Raw genomic sequence first — 18,374 nt, forward strand, 5'->3', positions numbered from 1 at the left:
TAAATATATATATATATATATATATATATAATCATATTGATGGATTTAAATAATCACTGTCTGTTCAGTTAACAATTCTTATTTGCTCAAATATATAACTGTCACCAGAGAGGTAGGAAAAGCTACCATGACCAAACAAGAACTAGCAACCTGCATACAATCACTGAAGTTGCTCAACTTTTCCTCCCAAAGCTATCAGCAGCTATTATGAAACCAACCAAATTGATCAAAATATTTTCCCAACTTCTTTCTGATCGCTATGTTACTTTTCAAGCCATTGACTAGGAGTATCTAAAAGTTACATTTATAACAAATATATTTAAAGAATTATTCTCAAAGAAATTACTAAACTTCGCCATACAATTATCTATTTTATCTTAGAAACACCTGCAATAACTTTCCTCAACAAAGCCCAACCCTTTCTTTGAGCTCTGTAGCTGGAGTTGTACTTTAAAGTAACATTTCAATAACCTTGGTTCACCTAGCCATGTCTCCAAATCTAATGATGCTGAATCCGTTTCCAGATTTGCACTGCTTATCTACACTTTTCTACTGATATCTTTCAGGCTCTAAGCACCTCAGTTAGAGCCACCGTTTGCAGTCTCTGAGAGCTGCCATTGGTCACAGAAGTACAGACACTACAATGAAAAAGTGTGCGACAGCCATACAGAAGAAAAAGTAGAATAGGCAGAGAGAGGTATACAAAGAATTATCGAGTGGGAAGGAAGCAGAGAAAATAAAAATTATGCAAAGAAAGATTTCAATGTTTAATGACCATTTTTTTTTGGTGATGGTATTGGTTGAGAGTTGGGAGATTTCCTTTCTCTTCTTCACATGTTGCCATGTGATTTTTAACAGTTATAGCTGATAATTTGTAAACAAAAATAGTTATCCTTTTGAATTAAACAACATAAATATCACAGCAACATAGGAATTTAGTGCTAAAAAAGTTAATTTAGCAGATAATTTGAATAAAAGCAATTGTGAATTAAAAGGAGTAGCCTGTACCTGAAACAACAAATAGGCAGATAGGACCTTGGTTTTAACACATGTGACAGCACATATGACAATGTAACCATGCCTAAATACTGCACTGGAATGCATTATGCTTTCAAGGGAGGTAGGGAATTTTTAAATCCATGAGCAATAGCACAGAAGATCAACTATATTTTATAACACATTGTTTGAAACAAGGTAACTGTTATACAATGGTTACATGGTATAACTGTCCTGTTATAGAACTGTGACACACTGTAAACAACATGGAATCTGTTAGTAATACTTAAAAAGAAAAAGTTCTTACAAAATAAAAATGTCAATTCCTATAACATGAAATGGCATTGTTACATTCAGTCATGCACATGATGAAGTGATACTCCTTGTAAAGATCAGGCTGAGGTTATTCACATTCAATGGTGGTGTTCAAAGAATGCAATTCCATAGTTGTACAGAATGTATTGGTGTCCAACATAGTAAAATACGTCTTCTGACTTGATTCTCTGTCTTCAGCTTTCTTTAGAAACCTCCAATTTTTCTTTCTTGATTCATAAACAAGTAAATATATATGCTAAATATATTTTGAATTGGTGAATTATTTTTTAAAATTTACCATCACACAAAAAGAACAATATTTTGGAATATTAAAGTCATTTTGCATTATGGTTTGATTTCTAATCCTTGAATCCTTTCACAACACTGAATGGCAGTGGAACAAGGAAGGTGCTGCAGAAGTATATCTAGCTTCTATCTGTCTGCCTTTTACAATGAAAAGTTGTGCATTTAATGTACATTGCAGTATGCCTATCACGCCTCTGGGTTTTTACACCTCTATAGGGCAAGGATTAGTGATGGCATGTCAGTCACCACAAATGTCTGAGTAAATGCAAATGAATCAAAAGCAGTTTGATTCACTCGGTAACTACCAATGAGGAATGAGTAAACAACACTGAACAATTCAATTGCCCATTTTTTGAAAGTTACCAGTCCTGAATAAGCAAGTAGCAGGAAGCAACCAATCAAATTCCTAAGATAATTTTGTGACGTTATGTGACTGAAAATTTACCAGTAAAAGCAACATGTCTAACATAAAAAACCCACAAAAATTAAACTATTCACAATATTTTTGTATCACACTATTTCCATCATGCTTGCCTGTCATGCTTATATGTTGCTATTGATTACTTATCCAACTAAGTCCTCCATGCTTGGTTTCCAAGCTAGGCGGTGCTGCTCTAGTGATTATACTTACTTCTGATTGGCTGATTCCTGCCTGCCAAATGACTGACCTCAGGGTGGTCCTTCCAATTGCATCTCCGAAACCTGTTCTCCAGCTGCTGTCTCCATGCTTTCAGTAAGTAAAATTTAAAAGTTTTAAAAATAATTTGAACTTTTTTTTAACCTCTGTGAGGTCCCCCTGGACCTCTCTTTAACCCCAAATGCTCGCTTCTTGCCCTCTATCTCCTCTGCTTCCTGCTTTAGCCATGGCCACCAGATAACGAGCCCAACTGCCACTGAACCCTATCTATTTCCTCAGCTTCTCTTCTATCCCAGCTACTGTCTCCTTGGCCTCTCTCTCTCTCTCTCTCTCAAGCTCTGCCACTTCCTGCTCTCCTTCACTCCCAGCTGATCTCCAATGTTATGCTCGAACGGCCTGAGCCCTATGCTAAGAAAAGCAAGGTTCCAGCTGTGAGGAGGAAATGGCTTTTGGTTTGTTAAGCATTTTGTTTGCTTTAAAAAACCATGAAGTATTTAAAAACACTCAGTGCTCAACAATCTTAAAACTTTTGCCTGCTCACAGCAGGAGCCAGGCTTTTCTTAGCACATGGGATTCCTCAAACTATGGTGGAATCCGTTGTTATTTAAAAGACACTGTCATTTAAATAAAACAAGGTTCCAGTTTGCAATGGAAAGCCCTTTAGATTTATAAACTTTCAAAGGGAGGGAGGAGAGGATTTTCTTTCACCTCTCTCCGCCTTCTGTGTTTCCATCCCCACCTACCCAAGCACATGCATCTCCCCCCACTCTCTCCTTCTAACACTTGCTAGTTCTGCCCCCATTATGCCTTGCTCTGCCCCTAGTTGCATTCCTTGCTCTTCTGTGTCACTTCTCACTGCACCTGCCTCTACTTTTCCTGAGCAATTCCTCCTATTACCACCCCACACTCACTCTTCCCACTCCAGGCACAAGTATCATTTGCCACTCTGCTACCAGGTTCTGCCAGGTTTCACTGGTCCACCCCAGACAAGAAACCCTCTTGCCATACCACACTGCTCACATCCTAGGACTCTTCATCTTATATGTGGCAAGCCTCCCCTTAAATCACAGCTTGTGCCCTAATTTTTTGCTTGTGGCACACTCATTGTCAGACACTTACCAACACAAACTGAAATTAACATGCACCTATATATACAACTCTGTAAATAATTGCATTATAGCTCTTACTAGTTGATCCCTCATGGTAGTGCTAATTGTGAGTCAGAGGATTTGCTGTGTTATAACACATGTGCTGTTCATGCCATGTCAAACATACCATCAGGGCCACTGATTTACAGTGACTGAATAAATCAAATTCTATTTTTAAAAAAAAATTTAGTCTGGGATTTTTACGCATGCTTTATGGATTGTATTTCACAGTTCTGTCCATTATTCTGTGAAAACTGTAAATGAGTGGCCTTTTAATTTATATATATTTCCTTAACTACACATTCAGTTTTTATCCCTAATCATTTTTAAACTGATTGTAAGTTAGAGGATTTGCTGTGTTATAACACTAGGGATGTTCAGTTCCCAGTTTGCTGTGCACCGCTGTATCAAGGAGGGCACGGAGGCACTCTATGTCTAAAGGAACACCTACATCACTTTTCCAAAGGACAGCACAAAGCAGGATGAGAGAGCACTAGGCTTTGCAGGCTTCCCCAGGGCCCAAGGTGCTATAGACTGCACCCACATTGCCTTGTGTGCTTCTCATCGCCATCCTGGCATCTTCTTGAATAGAAAGGGATTCCATTCCCTTAATGTCCTGTAAGGAATGAGGCACTGCCACAGAGGTGGCCTACCACGAGAGCCATGCCGCCACCAGAAACATCATTGAGCAGACCATTGACATGCTCAAGCAACGCTTTCTCTGCCTGAACTATTTGGGAGCAGCTTTGTAGTACAGCACTAACCATATTTCCAGATTTGTGGACAAGTGCTACATAACTTCAAGATAATGAGGGACCAACCCTTACCACCACCTGGGCAGCAAGAAGTGCAGGAGGAAGCGCAGCATGAGCAGCATTGACCGCCAGTGTCCCTAGCTGTCAGAGCTCTGAGAGAGTAACTCACCCAAGAGCCCTTAATATGAACCATCCCGAATACACCAATAGTTCTGCAATCCTTATCGCTACCGACCTTACTACCACCATCCGATTGCCTTCCTTCACTCCAGCCTTATGGGCCTGATCAGCAGCCTGCATTGAGAAGGTGATATATTGCTCTCTCCTTGCAATCCATCATCTGCTTGATGGCCGTATGGACAGCAAACTGACTGATGTTACTGATGTCACCTGTTGCAGCCTGGAATAAGTCTGTGATATAGAAGTTGAGCGCCACTGTTACCTTCACAGCATCAGGCTGTGCTGTGGTGTTTGACTCCAATTCCTGCTGCAACAGGTGACATAGGTCACCTATCTGCTGAAGCACAGCCTCCTCACAAACTGCTCCTCTATTATGTTGAGGTACGATATCCTGTTCCGGAAGACCCGCTTGTTGTAATGCCTCCTTAGCCTTTGCGTCCTTCGAGGTCTTTGACTCTCCAAAGGTCTTTGCTGCCGTGCTTGTTATTGCTGTTGCCGCTCAATAGTAATTTCAGCAACATTCCCATCTTTTCTGGTACTCCTGCAGCCAATGAAGTCAAACAGTGTAGCTCCAGTCAAAAGTCAACAGTCCAACTGCTCTGTACTCTGAACTACTACCCAAAACTCAGCTAAAACAGTCAAAAAAAAGGCTCAAAAATCCTCAGTAGCCAAAAAAGACTTGCCAGCAACTTACCTTAATAGATGTAAGGAATCTTACAACACCAGGTTATAGTCCAACAATTTGTTGGACTATAACCTGATGTTGTAAGATTCCTTACATTTGTCCACCCCAGTCCATCACCGGCATCTCCACATCATACCTTAATAGAGGCAGGGATCCCATTAGCCAGCTTCCTGAGTGTTGGCGTCATGTTTTCTGGGCAGGTATAAGAAAGTGCGACTGAAAGGCTCCCAGGCATCAATTTTGTAAAGGGATCCTAATTCATGCGCCGGACCCCTATTAACATATTTTAATGGTGCCTGCTTTCATTTCAGGCGGCTGCCTGGGTAGCCTAATGTCCGCCTTTACCAATATGGTGACGACCACTTTTAGTGCGGACTTTTGGCGTGGGACTTCCGACTGCAAAATTTGTAGGTCCAACGCTGCATTTGCGCTTGAAAACTTGGCAAAACGTGAAGGAAATTGTACCCCTTGGTCTGCTAATGGAAGTTGCCTTTTTCTGTGATCACAAGTTCAAAGTGTTGGGATGAAACCTAAACCATAACACATAGCACATGACTTTATCATCTGACTTGCTATGAGCATTGCCAAGAAGATCCGCTAGCATCTTCATAAAAGCCATTATATTGCATTTTATATTCCCTGCAATCTTTAGGGTCAATTTACCAAATGCAGGATCTCAGTGCGGGGACCACCAGGAATGCATAGCAGGAAATCACAGGTGCATTCCCTACCATTTTTCGTCCATTCATTTTAATAGGTCAAAGCTGCAGCCATTTCACAGCAAGATCCCACAAACAGCAAATGATATGAATGACCAGCTAATCTGTTTTTGATGTTGGCTGAGGGAATGTTGGTCGAGGGAATGTTGGTCAAGGCACTGGATGAATTACCTGCTGATCCTCAAATAGTGACATGAGACCTTTTAAGCCCACCTGAACAGATGGAGGGATCTTGATTTAATGTCTCATCTGAAAGACAGCACCGTCCAACATTGCAGCACTCCCTCTGTACTGCACTAGTAGCCTAGGTTACATGTTCAAGTCCTGAAGTGGCACTTGAACCCACATACTTCTAACTCAAAGGCATGAATGGTAAGGTGACACTGAAAAAGTTAGTTAGTTCTATCTAATGTGATGGCGCTCTCATTCTGAAATATTTCCAGTATTCAAAAGATCCAGTTCTTTTCAAACGGTTGTGCTATTTTAGTCTTTCATTACCTGTTTGTGTTTGTTTCATTAAGGAAGTACCTGTTGGTGTTCCATTTTATGCAGGGTATTTGAAAATTGTATCCATCTCTTGGATCCTCTCCGAACCTCTTGAATTATTTAATCTTAACTTTTTTATGTGTAAAACTGCTCTGTTGATGGCCTTAATTTTGGCTTGCAGAGTTAGTGAACTACAAGCCCTTATATTTTGATTTGCAATTCTGATTGAGCAGTTTTTGGAATTCATCCAGAGTTCATCCAGAACCAAAAATTCCTTCCTAATTTGATATGGGGCAAGAAATTGTTCCATTTTTTTCTCCACCACCACACCATGTAGAAATGGAACATTGTTTCTATAGTGTAAATGCTCATACAGCCCTGTACCTCTCATTTATGGTAATTTTGGAAATCTTGATAAAACAAATCAGTAACCAAGTATATCTGAAATTAGGTTATGAATGAACATGAAATATTGCTTTATGAACTGAAAAGATTATGGGAATAATTTTCAACTTCAATGGAACTAAAATAGGGCTAGTTCTACAATGGGCAGGCAATATGTTCCTCCCAGGCATTACCCCCTATATTTTGTTTTCTGCTTTATTGTGAGAGTTAGTTTAGAAACAGATGGCCAGGATTTTAGTCAGCCTCATACTGCTATAGGTATAAATAATCTTTAAAATGCACTATTTATAACATCAATGTTACATAAAATCCATATATATATATTTATGCTAATTGCTTAATCACTGTTTTGGGTTTGCATTTTCCTTTCAAGACATTAAGATAGATGTTAGCTAATTACTTAAGATTTGCCAAGCCTATCCTCACATTGTAGAATACATAATGGTTTTGAAATGTTGCATGTTCTATCATATTTGGTGCAATCATTCCATTATTAAAGCATGATCATTGTTTTTTTTACTGTGTGTGATACATTGATGCAATTGATTCATCCATATATTTTCTTCAAACTAATTGATTTATCTTTGATGTGACATTGTGAACTTCTGTCAGTGACATGAATGGCGAGTGCAGAACTTCACTGAGCAAAACTTCAATATTAGTTGTCATAATATAAAGTTTTCATAAGAACATAAGAACATAAGAAATAGGAGCAGGAGTAGGCCAATCGGCCCCTCGAGCCTGCTCCGCCATTCAATAAGATCATGGCTGATCTGATCCTAACCTCAAATCTAAATTCATGTCCAATTTCCTGCCCGCTCCCCGTAACCCCTAATTCCCTTTACTTCTAGGAAACTGTCTATTTCTGTTTTAAATTTATTTAATGATAATGATTTTCAACATATATATTTAGGTAGGTCCTTATTTTGGGCACTTCAAACCTCTTTGTAAGCTTAATGAGATTAGATTATTTTAGATATGTTTTCTTTTGTATAAAATCATATGAATTATCTATTGCATTTTTGTATATGGTCAAATACTAGTTATGCTGATACTTTGCAATCTTCCTTTGTCTAGGACTCACTTTCCATTTACATCCCCAATGTACAATTCCACATGAGTTTTTCAGTATAACAATGCCTTAATAAACAATTTTTTTATTACTAGTTTTCTTTCTGCTATTTTATGATTGGAGCAAGACACAGAGTATTAGTAATAACAGACAAATGCGATTTTTAATGGTCTTGCTCACCACTTGCTACTAGTTTTGCTGCCCAGTTTACTCATGTCTACATTCACTTTAATCAATAGATCCCAGAATTGTGTATTCTTTTACAACTTTGATTTGGTTCTTTCTCTCCTAGGAAAACACAAGTTTCTGTGTGCCAGCAGAAATGATTGCACTATTGATAAGGTACGGAGAAAAAACTGTCCATCATGCCGTCTGAGAAAGTGCTTTGCAGCTGGAATGACGCTTGGAGGTAAGACAATTTCCCACAGAGTTAAATGACAAGGTTTAGATTGTTGAATAATTATTATTAAAGAGGAGGCGTATTCTACTGAATTCTCACATAATTTTAGATATTATAAAGGTAGACATCTGTGCACCTCTGTTGCTTGTTGTTACTAAGTTATATGCTTTAACATTGATAATTGAAGCAGGCTGGAGACAGATATTTTGTGTGGCATTGCCCCTGATATGGCACGATGAATGTCTATTAGATTGACACAATGATTGGGGAATGAAGAATTTCAATATTATTTGTCATAACAGAGGATCTCTATCAGTACCTTCTCTTTTTCCATTCTTGCACTGCCCCTTGGGGACATCATCTACAGACATGAGTTCACCTTCTACATGTATTCTTATAAAACAAAGCTCAACCTCTCCACCACCTCATTCGATCCCTCCACTGCTTCTTTGCTGTCAGACTGCTTGTCCGAATTCCAGTTTTGGATGAGCCACAATTTCCTCCAGCTAAACATTGGGAAGACTAAAGCCATCATCTTCGACACCCACTACATAATTCGTACCCTTGCCACTGACTCCATCCCCTCCCCAGCCACTGTCTCCATCTGAACCAGGCTGTTTGCGACCTTAGTGTGCCATTTTACTCTTAGCTGAGCTTCTGACCCTGTATTCTCTCGATCAGAAAGACTACCTACTTCCAGTTCCAAAATGTTGCCCTTTTCCATTACGACCTGTCCATTTGTCACTGAAACCCTCATCCATGCCTTTCACCTTCAGACTCGGCTATCCAATGCTCTTCAAGCTGGCCTCCCATCCTCCAAACTCTATTGCCCATATCTCATCTTGCACCAAGTCCCACACACCCATCACCTTAATCCTTGCAAACCTACATTGGCCCCATGCTGTCCCAAAGCCTCAAATTTAAAATTCATATCCTCATGTTTGTGGCCTCACCCGTCACTATATCAGTAACCTCCTCCAGTGCTGTAAATGTCCCCCAAACTCTCTGCACCTCTGACTCTATCCTCTTGTGCATCCCACCATTGATGGTCACCTAGGCCCCATGCTCTGGAATTATCTCCCTGAATTCCTCTGCTTGTCCTCTTTTCTCTCCTCCTTGAAGACCCTTCTTAAAATCCACGTTTTTGACCAAGCTTTTGGTCACTTCTAATATCTGCTTCTTTGGCTCGATGTCCACTTCTGTCCTTAACCTTCTGTGAAGTACCTTGGGACGTTTTGCTATGTAACTATATAAATGCAAGTTGTTGTCGTTGATGGTCTTGATGAAGCCTGTGTGGCTTTTCTAGTACCATTCTATTATGAAGTTCAGGTTTTCACAGTGTTTGTAATCTTGTGGTGTTAGACGTGGCTCAGTGCACTCTCACTGCTGAGTCCGAAGGATTGTGGGTTCAAGTCCCACTCCAGAGACTTGAACATGAAATCTAGGCTGACACTTGAGTGCAGTACTGAGGAAGTGCTGCACTGTCAGAGGGTGCCGACTTTCGGATGAGATATTAAACCGAGGTCCTGTCTGCCCTCTCTGTTGGATGTAAGATGCCATGGCACTATTTCGATTAGTGACATCAGTCCCATTGGCCAATATTTATCCCTCAACGAACATCATTAAAACATTATCTGGTCATTATCTCATTGCTGTTGGTGGGACCTTGCTGTGCACCAATTGGCTGCTGCATTTCCTACATTACAACGGACTACACTTCAAAAGTATTTCATTGGCTGTAAAGTACTGTGGGACATCCTGAGGTTGTGAAAGGCGCGATACAAGTGCAAGTATTTTTTTCTTTCGGCCTCTGCTTTTAGCCCTGCGAGTCACTGTCCAGAAGTGAAGAGAGTCACTTTAGCTGTTAGAAACCTCAACATGTTTATAATACACAATGTTGGGAAGAAATGGTTTAACAGGTTGTTCCGTGGAAAAGTAATGATTTTCCATCAGTTGAGGTGTACTTTTGTATTATATTGAGAAATTAGATAGAATTTGTTTTTTTAATTTAACCTACAGTGTGTTGATATTCATATTGGCTTGAAAAAGGGCAGTTTTTTGCAAGGTGCGATTCCGAAGAATGCAACCTCATTAGTGGTGATTTTTTTAAAAATCCGATCAGGGTGCACATATAATAATGATTCTTTAATACTTTTCAAGTAGCATGTATGTTACAAAGTTTGCTAATTCAGCTGTGGTGTGGTTAATAGTTTTAGAAAATAGCTCAATGATTTCAGATAACATAGGAACATAGGAACAGGAGTAGGCCATTCAGACCCTGGTGCCTGCTCCACCATTTGATAAGATCATTGTAAACAATTTTACAACACCAAGTTATAGTCCAGCAATTTTAATTGCTGGACTATAACTTGGTGTTGTAAAATTGTTTACAATTGTCAACCCCAGTCCATCACCGGCATCTCCACATCATGATAAGATCATGGCTGATCTGTGATCTAACTCCATATACCTGCCTTTGGCCCATATCCCTTAATACCTTTGGTTGCCAAAAAGCTATCTATCTCACATTTAAATTTAGCAATTGAGCTAGTATCAATTGCCGTTTGTGGAAGAGAGTTCCAAACTTCTACAACCCTTTGTGTGTAGAAATGTTTTCTAATCTCACTCCTGAAAGGTCAGGCTCTAATTTTTAGATTGTGCCCCCTACTCCTAAAATCCCCAACCAGCGGAAATAGTTTCTCTCTATCCACCCTATCTGTTCCCCTTAATATCTTATAAACTTCGATCAGACCATCCCTTAACCTTCGAAACTCTAGAGAATACAACCCCAATTTGTGTAATCTCTCCTCGTAACTTAACCCTGGAAGTCCGGGTATCATTCTAGTAAACCTACGCTGCACTCCCTCCAAGGCCAATATGTCCTTCTGAAGGTGCGGTGCCCACAACTGCTCACAGTACTCCAGGTGCGGTCTAACCAGGGTTTTGTATAGCTGCAGCATAACTTCTGCCCCCTTGTACTCTAATCCTCCAGATAAAAAGGCCAACATTCCATTTGCCTTCTTGATTATTTTCTGCACCTGTTCATGACACTTCAATGATCTATGTACCTGAACCCCTAAGTCCCTTTGGACATCCACTGTTTTTAACTTTTTACCATTTAGAAAGTACCCTGTTCTATCCTTTTTTGATCCAAAGTGGATGACCTCACATTTGTCTACATTGAATTCCATTTGCCACAGTTTTGCCCATTCACCTAATCTATCAATATCGTTTTGTAATTTTATGTTTTCATCTACACTGCTTACAATGCCACCAATCTTTGTGTCATCGGCAAACTTAGATATGAGACTTTCTTTGCCTTCATCTAAGTCGTTAATAAATATTGTGAATAATTGAGGCCCCAAGACAGATCCCTGCAGGACTCCACTAGTCACATCCTGCCAATGTGAGTACCTACCCATTATCCCTACTCTCTGTCGCCTTTTGCTCAGCCAACTTCCTAACCAAGTCTGTACTTTTCCCTCGATTCCATGGGCTTCTATCTTAGCTAACAGTCTGTTATGTGGGACCTTATCAAATGCCTTCTGGAAGTCCATATAAATAACATCCATTGACATTTCCCTGTCCACTACTTTAGTCACCTCTTCAAAAAATTCAGTCAGGTTTGTCAGGCATGACCTACCTTTCACAAATCCATGCTGGCTCTCTCTGATTAACTGAAAATTCTCGAGGTGTTCAGTCACCCTATCCTTAATTATAGACTCCAGCATTTTCCCCACAACAGATGTTAGGCTAACTGGTCTATAATTCCCCGGTTTCCCTCTCCTTTCTTAAAAAGCAGAGTGACGTGCAGTTTTCCAATCTAGATGGACAGTTCCTGAATCTAGAGAACTTTGAAAGATTATAGTTAGGGCATCCGCAATGTGCTCACCTACTTCCTTTAAAACCCTGGGATGGAAACCATCTGGTCCTGGGGATTTGTCACTCTTTAGTACTATTATTTTCTTCATTACTGTTGCTTTACTTATGTTAATTTTATCGAGTCCCTGTCCCCGATTCAATATAAGTTTTCTTGGGATTTCCGGCATCCTTTTTCGATTGTAAATACTGATGCAAAGTAATTGTTCAACATGTCCACCATTTCCCTATTGTCAATGACAATATCCCCACTTTCAGTTTTTAAGGGGCCAACACTGCTCCTGACCACCCTCTTTTTCCTAACATAACTATAAAAGTTCTTTGTATTGGTTTTGATATACCTTGCGAGTTTCTTTTCATACTCTCTTTTTGTAGCCGTTACTATCTGTTTTGTGACCCTTTGTTGATCTTTGTATCTTTCCCATTCGCCAGAATCTGTGCCATTTTTTGCCTTTTTGTATGCCCTTTCCTTATGTCTTATACTGTCCCTTACCTCTTTAGTTGTCCATGGCTTTTTTTTTGGCAAATAGAGGTCTTGCCCCTCAGGGGTATAAACCGAATCTGTATCACGTTAAATGTTTCTTTCAACATTTCCCACTGATCATCAGTCGTTTTACCCATTAACAGATTTGCCCAGTTTAGTGTGGACAGTCTCTGTCTCATCCCATTGAAGTCGGCCTTGCCCAAGTCTAGAATCTTAGCAGCTGATTCACTTTTTTCCATCAGAATTTATCAAGTAGACCTTGTTACACAATGTTGCAAGTATATTTTTGGGTGGGGGGACTGCCCCCAAATATTAAAGCGTAGGAGTATGTAACAGAGGTGTTGAACACTGTTAATCATGAGAGAAACCTGAAAGGGACTGATAAAATATAGTTGCATAAGTGAAAGATGAGCACAAAGGCAAGGCATCAGTATTATTGAACAGTAGCAATGCAAGGCATAGGTAAATGATGGAAAATTTTAGTTTTAACACATACTAGCAGATCTCCCATGACATTGTTCATGGTGAGTCAGAGGATGTGGGCCTGGAGTTTCCGCTTTGAACACAATCAGCATTTGGGAGCAAACTGTGCCCAAAAATTGCGCTGGCACAAATTACACTGAATTTCCACTAAAATGTATTAACATAATCATAAACGTAAAATCTGCCATAAGTTAGCGCAATTCGGCAGCTTAACATAGCATAATGTGTTTTTTTTTTGCAATAAAAAAATTCATTGATGTATTTAAGAGGGGTAACTTGGTGCAGTTTTATTAAAACAGCTGAAAATGGGTTTATGACTAAGCATATGCATTTTTAATAAAGGTGTCCAGTCCTCTGCCTGTGAGATACCTGATTTAAAATCACTGAAAATGACTCAAAATAAACTATACTGAAGCATTTACTACATTCATTGGTGTACACTAGTCAGTTTCTTAGTAAATTAATATTTTTTAATATTTAAAAATGTTTAAACAGAGGCTTCTAATGCCTTTGCACCTAAAAAACCTAGTGTAATTTTCAAACGCTCTTCGAACTGCCGCAGGCTGCTCAATTGGCGGAAACACACCATCCTCATTGTTTCGAGAGGGATGGCATGGCCAGTTTTGTGGGCGGGGCTAATTTCAGCAATTTTTTTTAGCCAGTACAAAATATCGCAGAAACTTGATTTATGCTGGGTTCAAATTACACCCAGCGTAATTTGAAATTCCTCTATGTTTTGCGCTAATTGGGCCGGAAGGCGCTGAAAAAGCCAGTGCAATTGAGCAGAATCTCTGGACCGTGCTGTTTTATAACAATGGGGTATTATCAATAAAGTGTGACTGGAATAGTGTTACAGGAAGTAACTGTGATAGTTACTGGAAGTGCACACCATACACATGACTTAATATAGTACTAGCAGATCGCAAGTAATGTTGTTCACAGTGATCGGAGGTCTTATAAAAATGGGTGTTCTGACAAAGTAGTATGATCAGGGGCACGAATAATCTACATTTGAAAACACTGACTTTATTATGTTTGACTTTGGCACACATCAAATTACATGGAAACACTTGCTTACAAACATACAAACAATGACGGACAGGAAAAGACCCTCTGGTCCATCCAGCCTGTCCCACACAATCGTGATACCTTGTGTATCATAATATATACACTCCCCACCCCACATCATGTGATCTCCTGGGAGAGGCAAAAAACAGATAAAAACCCAGGACAATTTAGGAGAACAAATTCTGGGAAATTCTTCTCCGACCCCTTTGACAATCGAAACTAGCCCACGAGGATCACTCTGGCCTTGATAATTCTATGCATTACATTACCTACCTTTTGTAAGAGGTGATCTCTGCCCCAGCCAGAAACAGATCCAGCTCTTGCTTGAAGGACTTCAGTGAATTGGCGTCCACCGCATGAGCCGGCAGCCTGTTCTAGAGGTCCACTATTCTCTGCAAAAAGAACCGCCTCCTAACATCTAACCTTGATCTGGCCTTGTACAATTTAGGGAGGACCAGGGGTCACAATTTTAACGTATTTATGGGGTAATTATGAATGGCTTCTTGGACCATTGGGAAGGGGTCCGAGGTCTCGCAGTAGTGGGATGGGATCTCAAAACCTATAAGCACTATAAGAGGCGTCCCAGAGTTTTGAGAACACTGGGACGGGGTTACCAGGGACTCACAGAGCTGCAGAGAAGAATTTTGGGAGCAATGGCGCAGATCCTGGGATCTAAAAGCATTGCCAATGGAATTCTCAGAAATCAGGAAGTACTGGGAGGGGGGTCCACGAGCACAGTGGCCTGGGAATGTAATGTAGGGTTTTGTCACCATTGGGAGTGGGTCATGGGATCTGAGAGTGGGCGTGAAGTCCCGGAGAGCATAGCCCTGGGGTCCAGATTGTCTAGGAAGTGGGGTTGGGCAGGATTGGAGGGGTTGCTAGGATCTGGCTTTATTGAAAGGGGGCCCCCTTCCCCACCAGCCTTGTAGAGTGGAGGGCTCAGGAGAATGGAATCTGGACTGCCTTGGACACAACACCCCTGACTCACCTCTCCACTGCTTTCTCCATCACTAAATGGTTCCTGTGTGTCATCTACTTTTCCTTCCTATGAATAGCACTTTACACTTACCTGCATTAAATTTCATCTGATACTGTTCTGCCCACTTCCATATTTTGTCCAATTCATCCTGTCATTTCTGAACTGCCTATGTTGATTTCACTGCCCCTGCCCTCCAGTTTGTTATCATCTGCAAATTTGACCAATTGCATTGAGTTTCTGAATCCAGGTTTAATTTCTGTAAATTAGAAACAGTAATGGTCCCAGCACTGAACCCTGAAGTACCCCGCTCAACTTTCTCACCCCCACCCCTGATCTGACATAACTCCTCTAATGAGAACTTGTTTCCTACCTTTCTGGCAGTTTCTTATCCATTCCCAAGCTTGGGGTTTAATTAATAGCCTCTCATGTGGAGCTTAATCATAACCTTTTTGGAAGTTGAGGTAACCATGCCATAAGAGTTCCCATAGACTAGTTGTGCTGTCACTTCCTCAAAGAAGTCAAGGAGATTGATTAGGCAGGATCTTCCCGTTCTGAATCCTTGCTGATTGTTTGGACAGCTCAGATGGGGTGTTGCTCTATAGTACTGTCAAGATCTCTAATATCACCATTATCTGCTAAATGTTGCACAATTTTGCCATCCAACAAGGAGCACGAGGAAATCAGGCAGCAAACAGGAAGAGGATGAAGAGGAGGAGGAAAGTGACATGGAGAATTACCCCAATAAACTAGTGTCCAAAATTTATAAAAATATGATGGTACAAAACACCAATTTCTCCACTAATTTTGTTCCCATCTGCCCCTCTTACTGTCATTCTCCAGGACCACCTGGTGAAAGGTGGTTGTAGCCTGGGGTAGTAGTGGTAAGACCACAAATGGCGGGAGAGGTCCTAGTAGAGATCTCTTCTCCCTTCCGTTCGGCCCCAGTGCACTTTTATTTGTAGGTCTCAGTCTATCAAGCCTTCTTCCCCATTTAAGATCTCTTGCCGACTCATTTCATTCTCTGGCACTGGCAGGCTCCCTTGTGGTGGTGAGACCCTGACAGGAGCCCACCCTGCATGCCAAATTACCGCCGATAAATGGGTTAGGGCAGAATGGGAGGGTTGGACGAAAATCCTGCCCTGCCACTACTCCACCCCACAGAGGAGCATCCCATCCCAGAAATCTTGATTTTGAATAATTCCGGGATATGGAGACTGTTACAGAATAGATAATGGTAACACACATACAAATTTATTTCTTGTCTGTAAGAGACATCTAGAGGGCACATCTAAGTCAATGTCAGAAATTGTAGATTCATGTTGTCGAATGACTTGGCCCTTGTGCTGCAAGGGGTCATGACCAGCACACTGATATGCCCTAAGAATAAAGTCAGGCGGCTCTAAACATTGCTGATGCTTGATGAAAGGATTATCATGAGAGACTTCAGAAAACCGATCAGTATAAAAGTAGGTGTCTCTAGTTTCAGAAACAATGTGTATTAGGAACAGAACAGTTTTAGTCAATTAAAATTTTAAAATGGAAAAGAATTTCAATGACATCCAAATACACTATACAGCCTGTGGTGCAGTTTTCGTCAACTCTTGTAGGAAAACACAGGGAAAGCACCAGCAAACAGTTAATGGTAATTCTGCCCATGGGGAAACTGCATTGATCTGTTTGTACATCGCTGAAACTCTCTACCACTGAGGACACAAGGCTGGGCGAGGTAGCAGCCTAGCTTTCGACCGTCAATCAGCTTTGATGTTTCTGCAGCTGTTAATTTGCTCAAATACTCTGACACCTCTATCTTCAATGCCCTCATTCTCACACTTTTACTGTCTTCCCATCCCTGTCATTCCCATTGGTACAAACTTGAACATGCTGATGCATAATTGGCTTAGTCATCCATCACCTGCTCTCATTTGACCACATCAAACTCTACTGGCCTTCACTTTCCTTTGCTAAAAGTGCCCACTATTCTAGGATCATCTTGGAGGCAAAGATAACCTCAACCTCTTTTTTTCTAATAATGACTGCCTCCTTAAACCTCTGTCCTCTGCCTCCTTCCCCTTCACCTCTAATAGCAAGTGCAAGGAGCTCATGGATTTATTCATCAGAAAGATAGAGGCCATCCATTCAGGTGCTTCCTCTGCTCCCCACTTCCGCTTGTTCCCTTTAAGCCAAACCCCCAATTCTCCTCCCATGCTAACTCTGAACTCGTTTCTTTCTAATTTCTCTTCCATTTCCCCTGCGTTCTCCAAGCTTACCTTGACGATGAGAACTACCTTGTGCTCTCTCCATCCCATTCCCACTAAACTCTTGGTCCCCATTCTAGCTGACATTGTAAATGGTTCAATACCCCTCCCTTTCAAAACCACTGTTATCAGTCCCTCCACCAAAAACCCACCCTAGATCCTCTGTCCTTGCTAACTGTGGCTTCATCTCCAATCTCCCTTTCCTCTCCAAGGTCCTTGAGTGTGCTGTTGTCTTTCTGCTCCATGCCCATATCTCCCGCAACTCCTTATTTGAATCCCTTCAACCCAGCTTCCTTCCCTTCCCCAACACTCAAATTACCTTAACAAAAACCACAAACAACATTCTTGGTAACTTTTTTGCATTATCCTTCCTTATTCTTTTCGACCTCTCTACAGACTTGGATACAATGGACCACAACTGAGCTGAGTTTCTTATCCCATATTTTCTCCACCACAAAGATTTCTGCCTCCACCCTTACCTCAGCCCCTTGCTGCTGGAAGCCTTAATCATTCCTTTGCCACCTCCCAGACTAGACTTCGCGAATGCTCTTCTTGCTGGCCTCCCATCCTCCACTCTCCATAAGCTCTAGATTGTCCAAAGCTGCCTGTACCCTGTCCTGTACTAAGTCCCACTTGATCTTGTGACTTTCATTACTGGTGTGTTTTGTACTTTTTTTTCCCTGTGGTTTTTGCCATTTTCACAAAAACCTTTTATTGTCATCCAAGATTTTCCTGCAGTCATTTTCCTTGCTGTTGCTTTGTAATTTGCAGAAAATGCTAAGAATGGGAATCCCTTTGGATGTTCTCATTATGCTGCTTGATTTAGATGTGGAGCCCAATTTCATGATTGGACATCACATGTAGGTACAACACCACCTGCAGAGGTATGTGCACAACTGTGAAAGTGCCCAGAACCATATTTATTGACCCCAGCAATCATATATGGACATGTTTGGAGGGACCTGTCTTTGCCACGTCTGTTTCAATACAGAGCTGTGTCATCTTCTTCAGACTGACTTGTAGAGAATTTCACATGCTTGGACGATTCTTCCCATATTTGTAAAGGTCAAATGCATTAAGCTTCTATGCTACAGAATCTTTCCACTTCACAGCAGGGAAGAT

General features: G+C 40.9%; 1 protein-coding gene across 3 annotated transcripts in view; it reads left to right on the top strand.

Annotated features, from left to right (window-relative positions):
- The window catches only part of ar (androgen receptor), a 284,701-nt gene that overhangs the window by 160,621 nt on the left and 105,706 nt on the right, over positions 1–18,374 (top strand). For all 3 annotated transcript variants that reach the window (XM_067997226.1, XM_067997227.1, XM_067997228.1), the window contains exon 3: positions 7,997–8,113. In XM_067997226.1, the coding sequence (XP_067853327.1) occupies positions 7,997–8,113 (117 nt within the window). The remainder of the gene's footprint in view (positions 1–7,996; positions 8,114–18,374) is intronic.

Source organism: Heptranchias perlo, chromosome 15, assembly GCF_035084215.1.
Source record: "Heptranchias perlo isolate sHepPer1 chromosome 15, sHepPer1.hap1, whole genome shotgun sequence".
In the NCBI taxonomy this organism is placed as follows: domain Eukaryota; kingdom Metazoa; phylum Chordata; class Chondrichthyes; order Hexanchiformes; family Hexanchidae; genus Heptranchias; species Heptranchias perlo.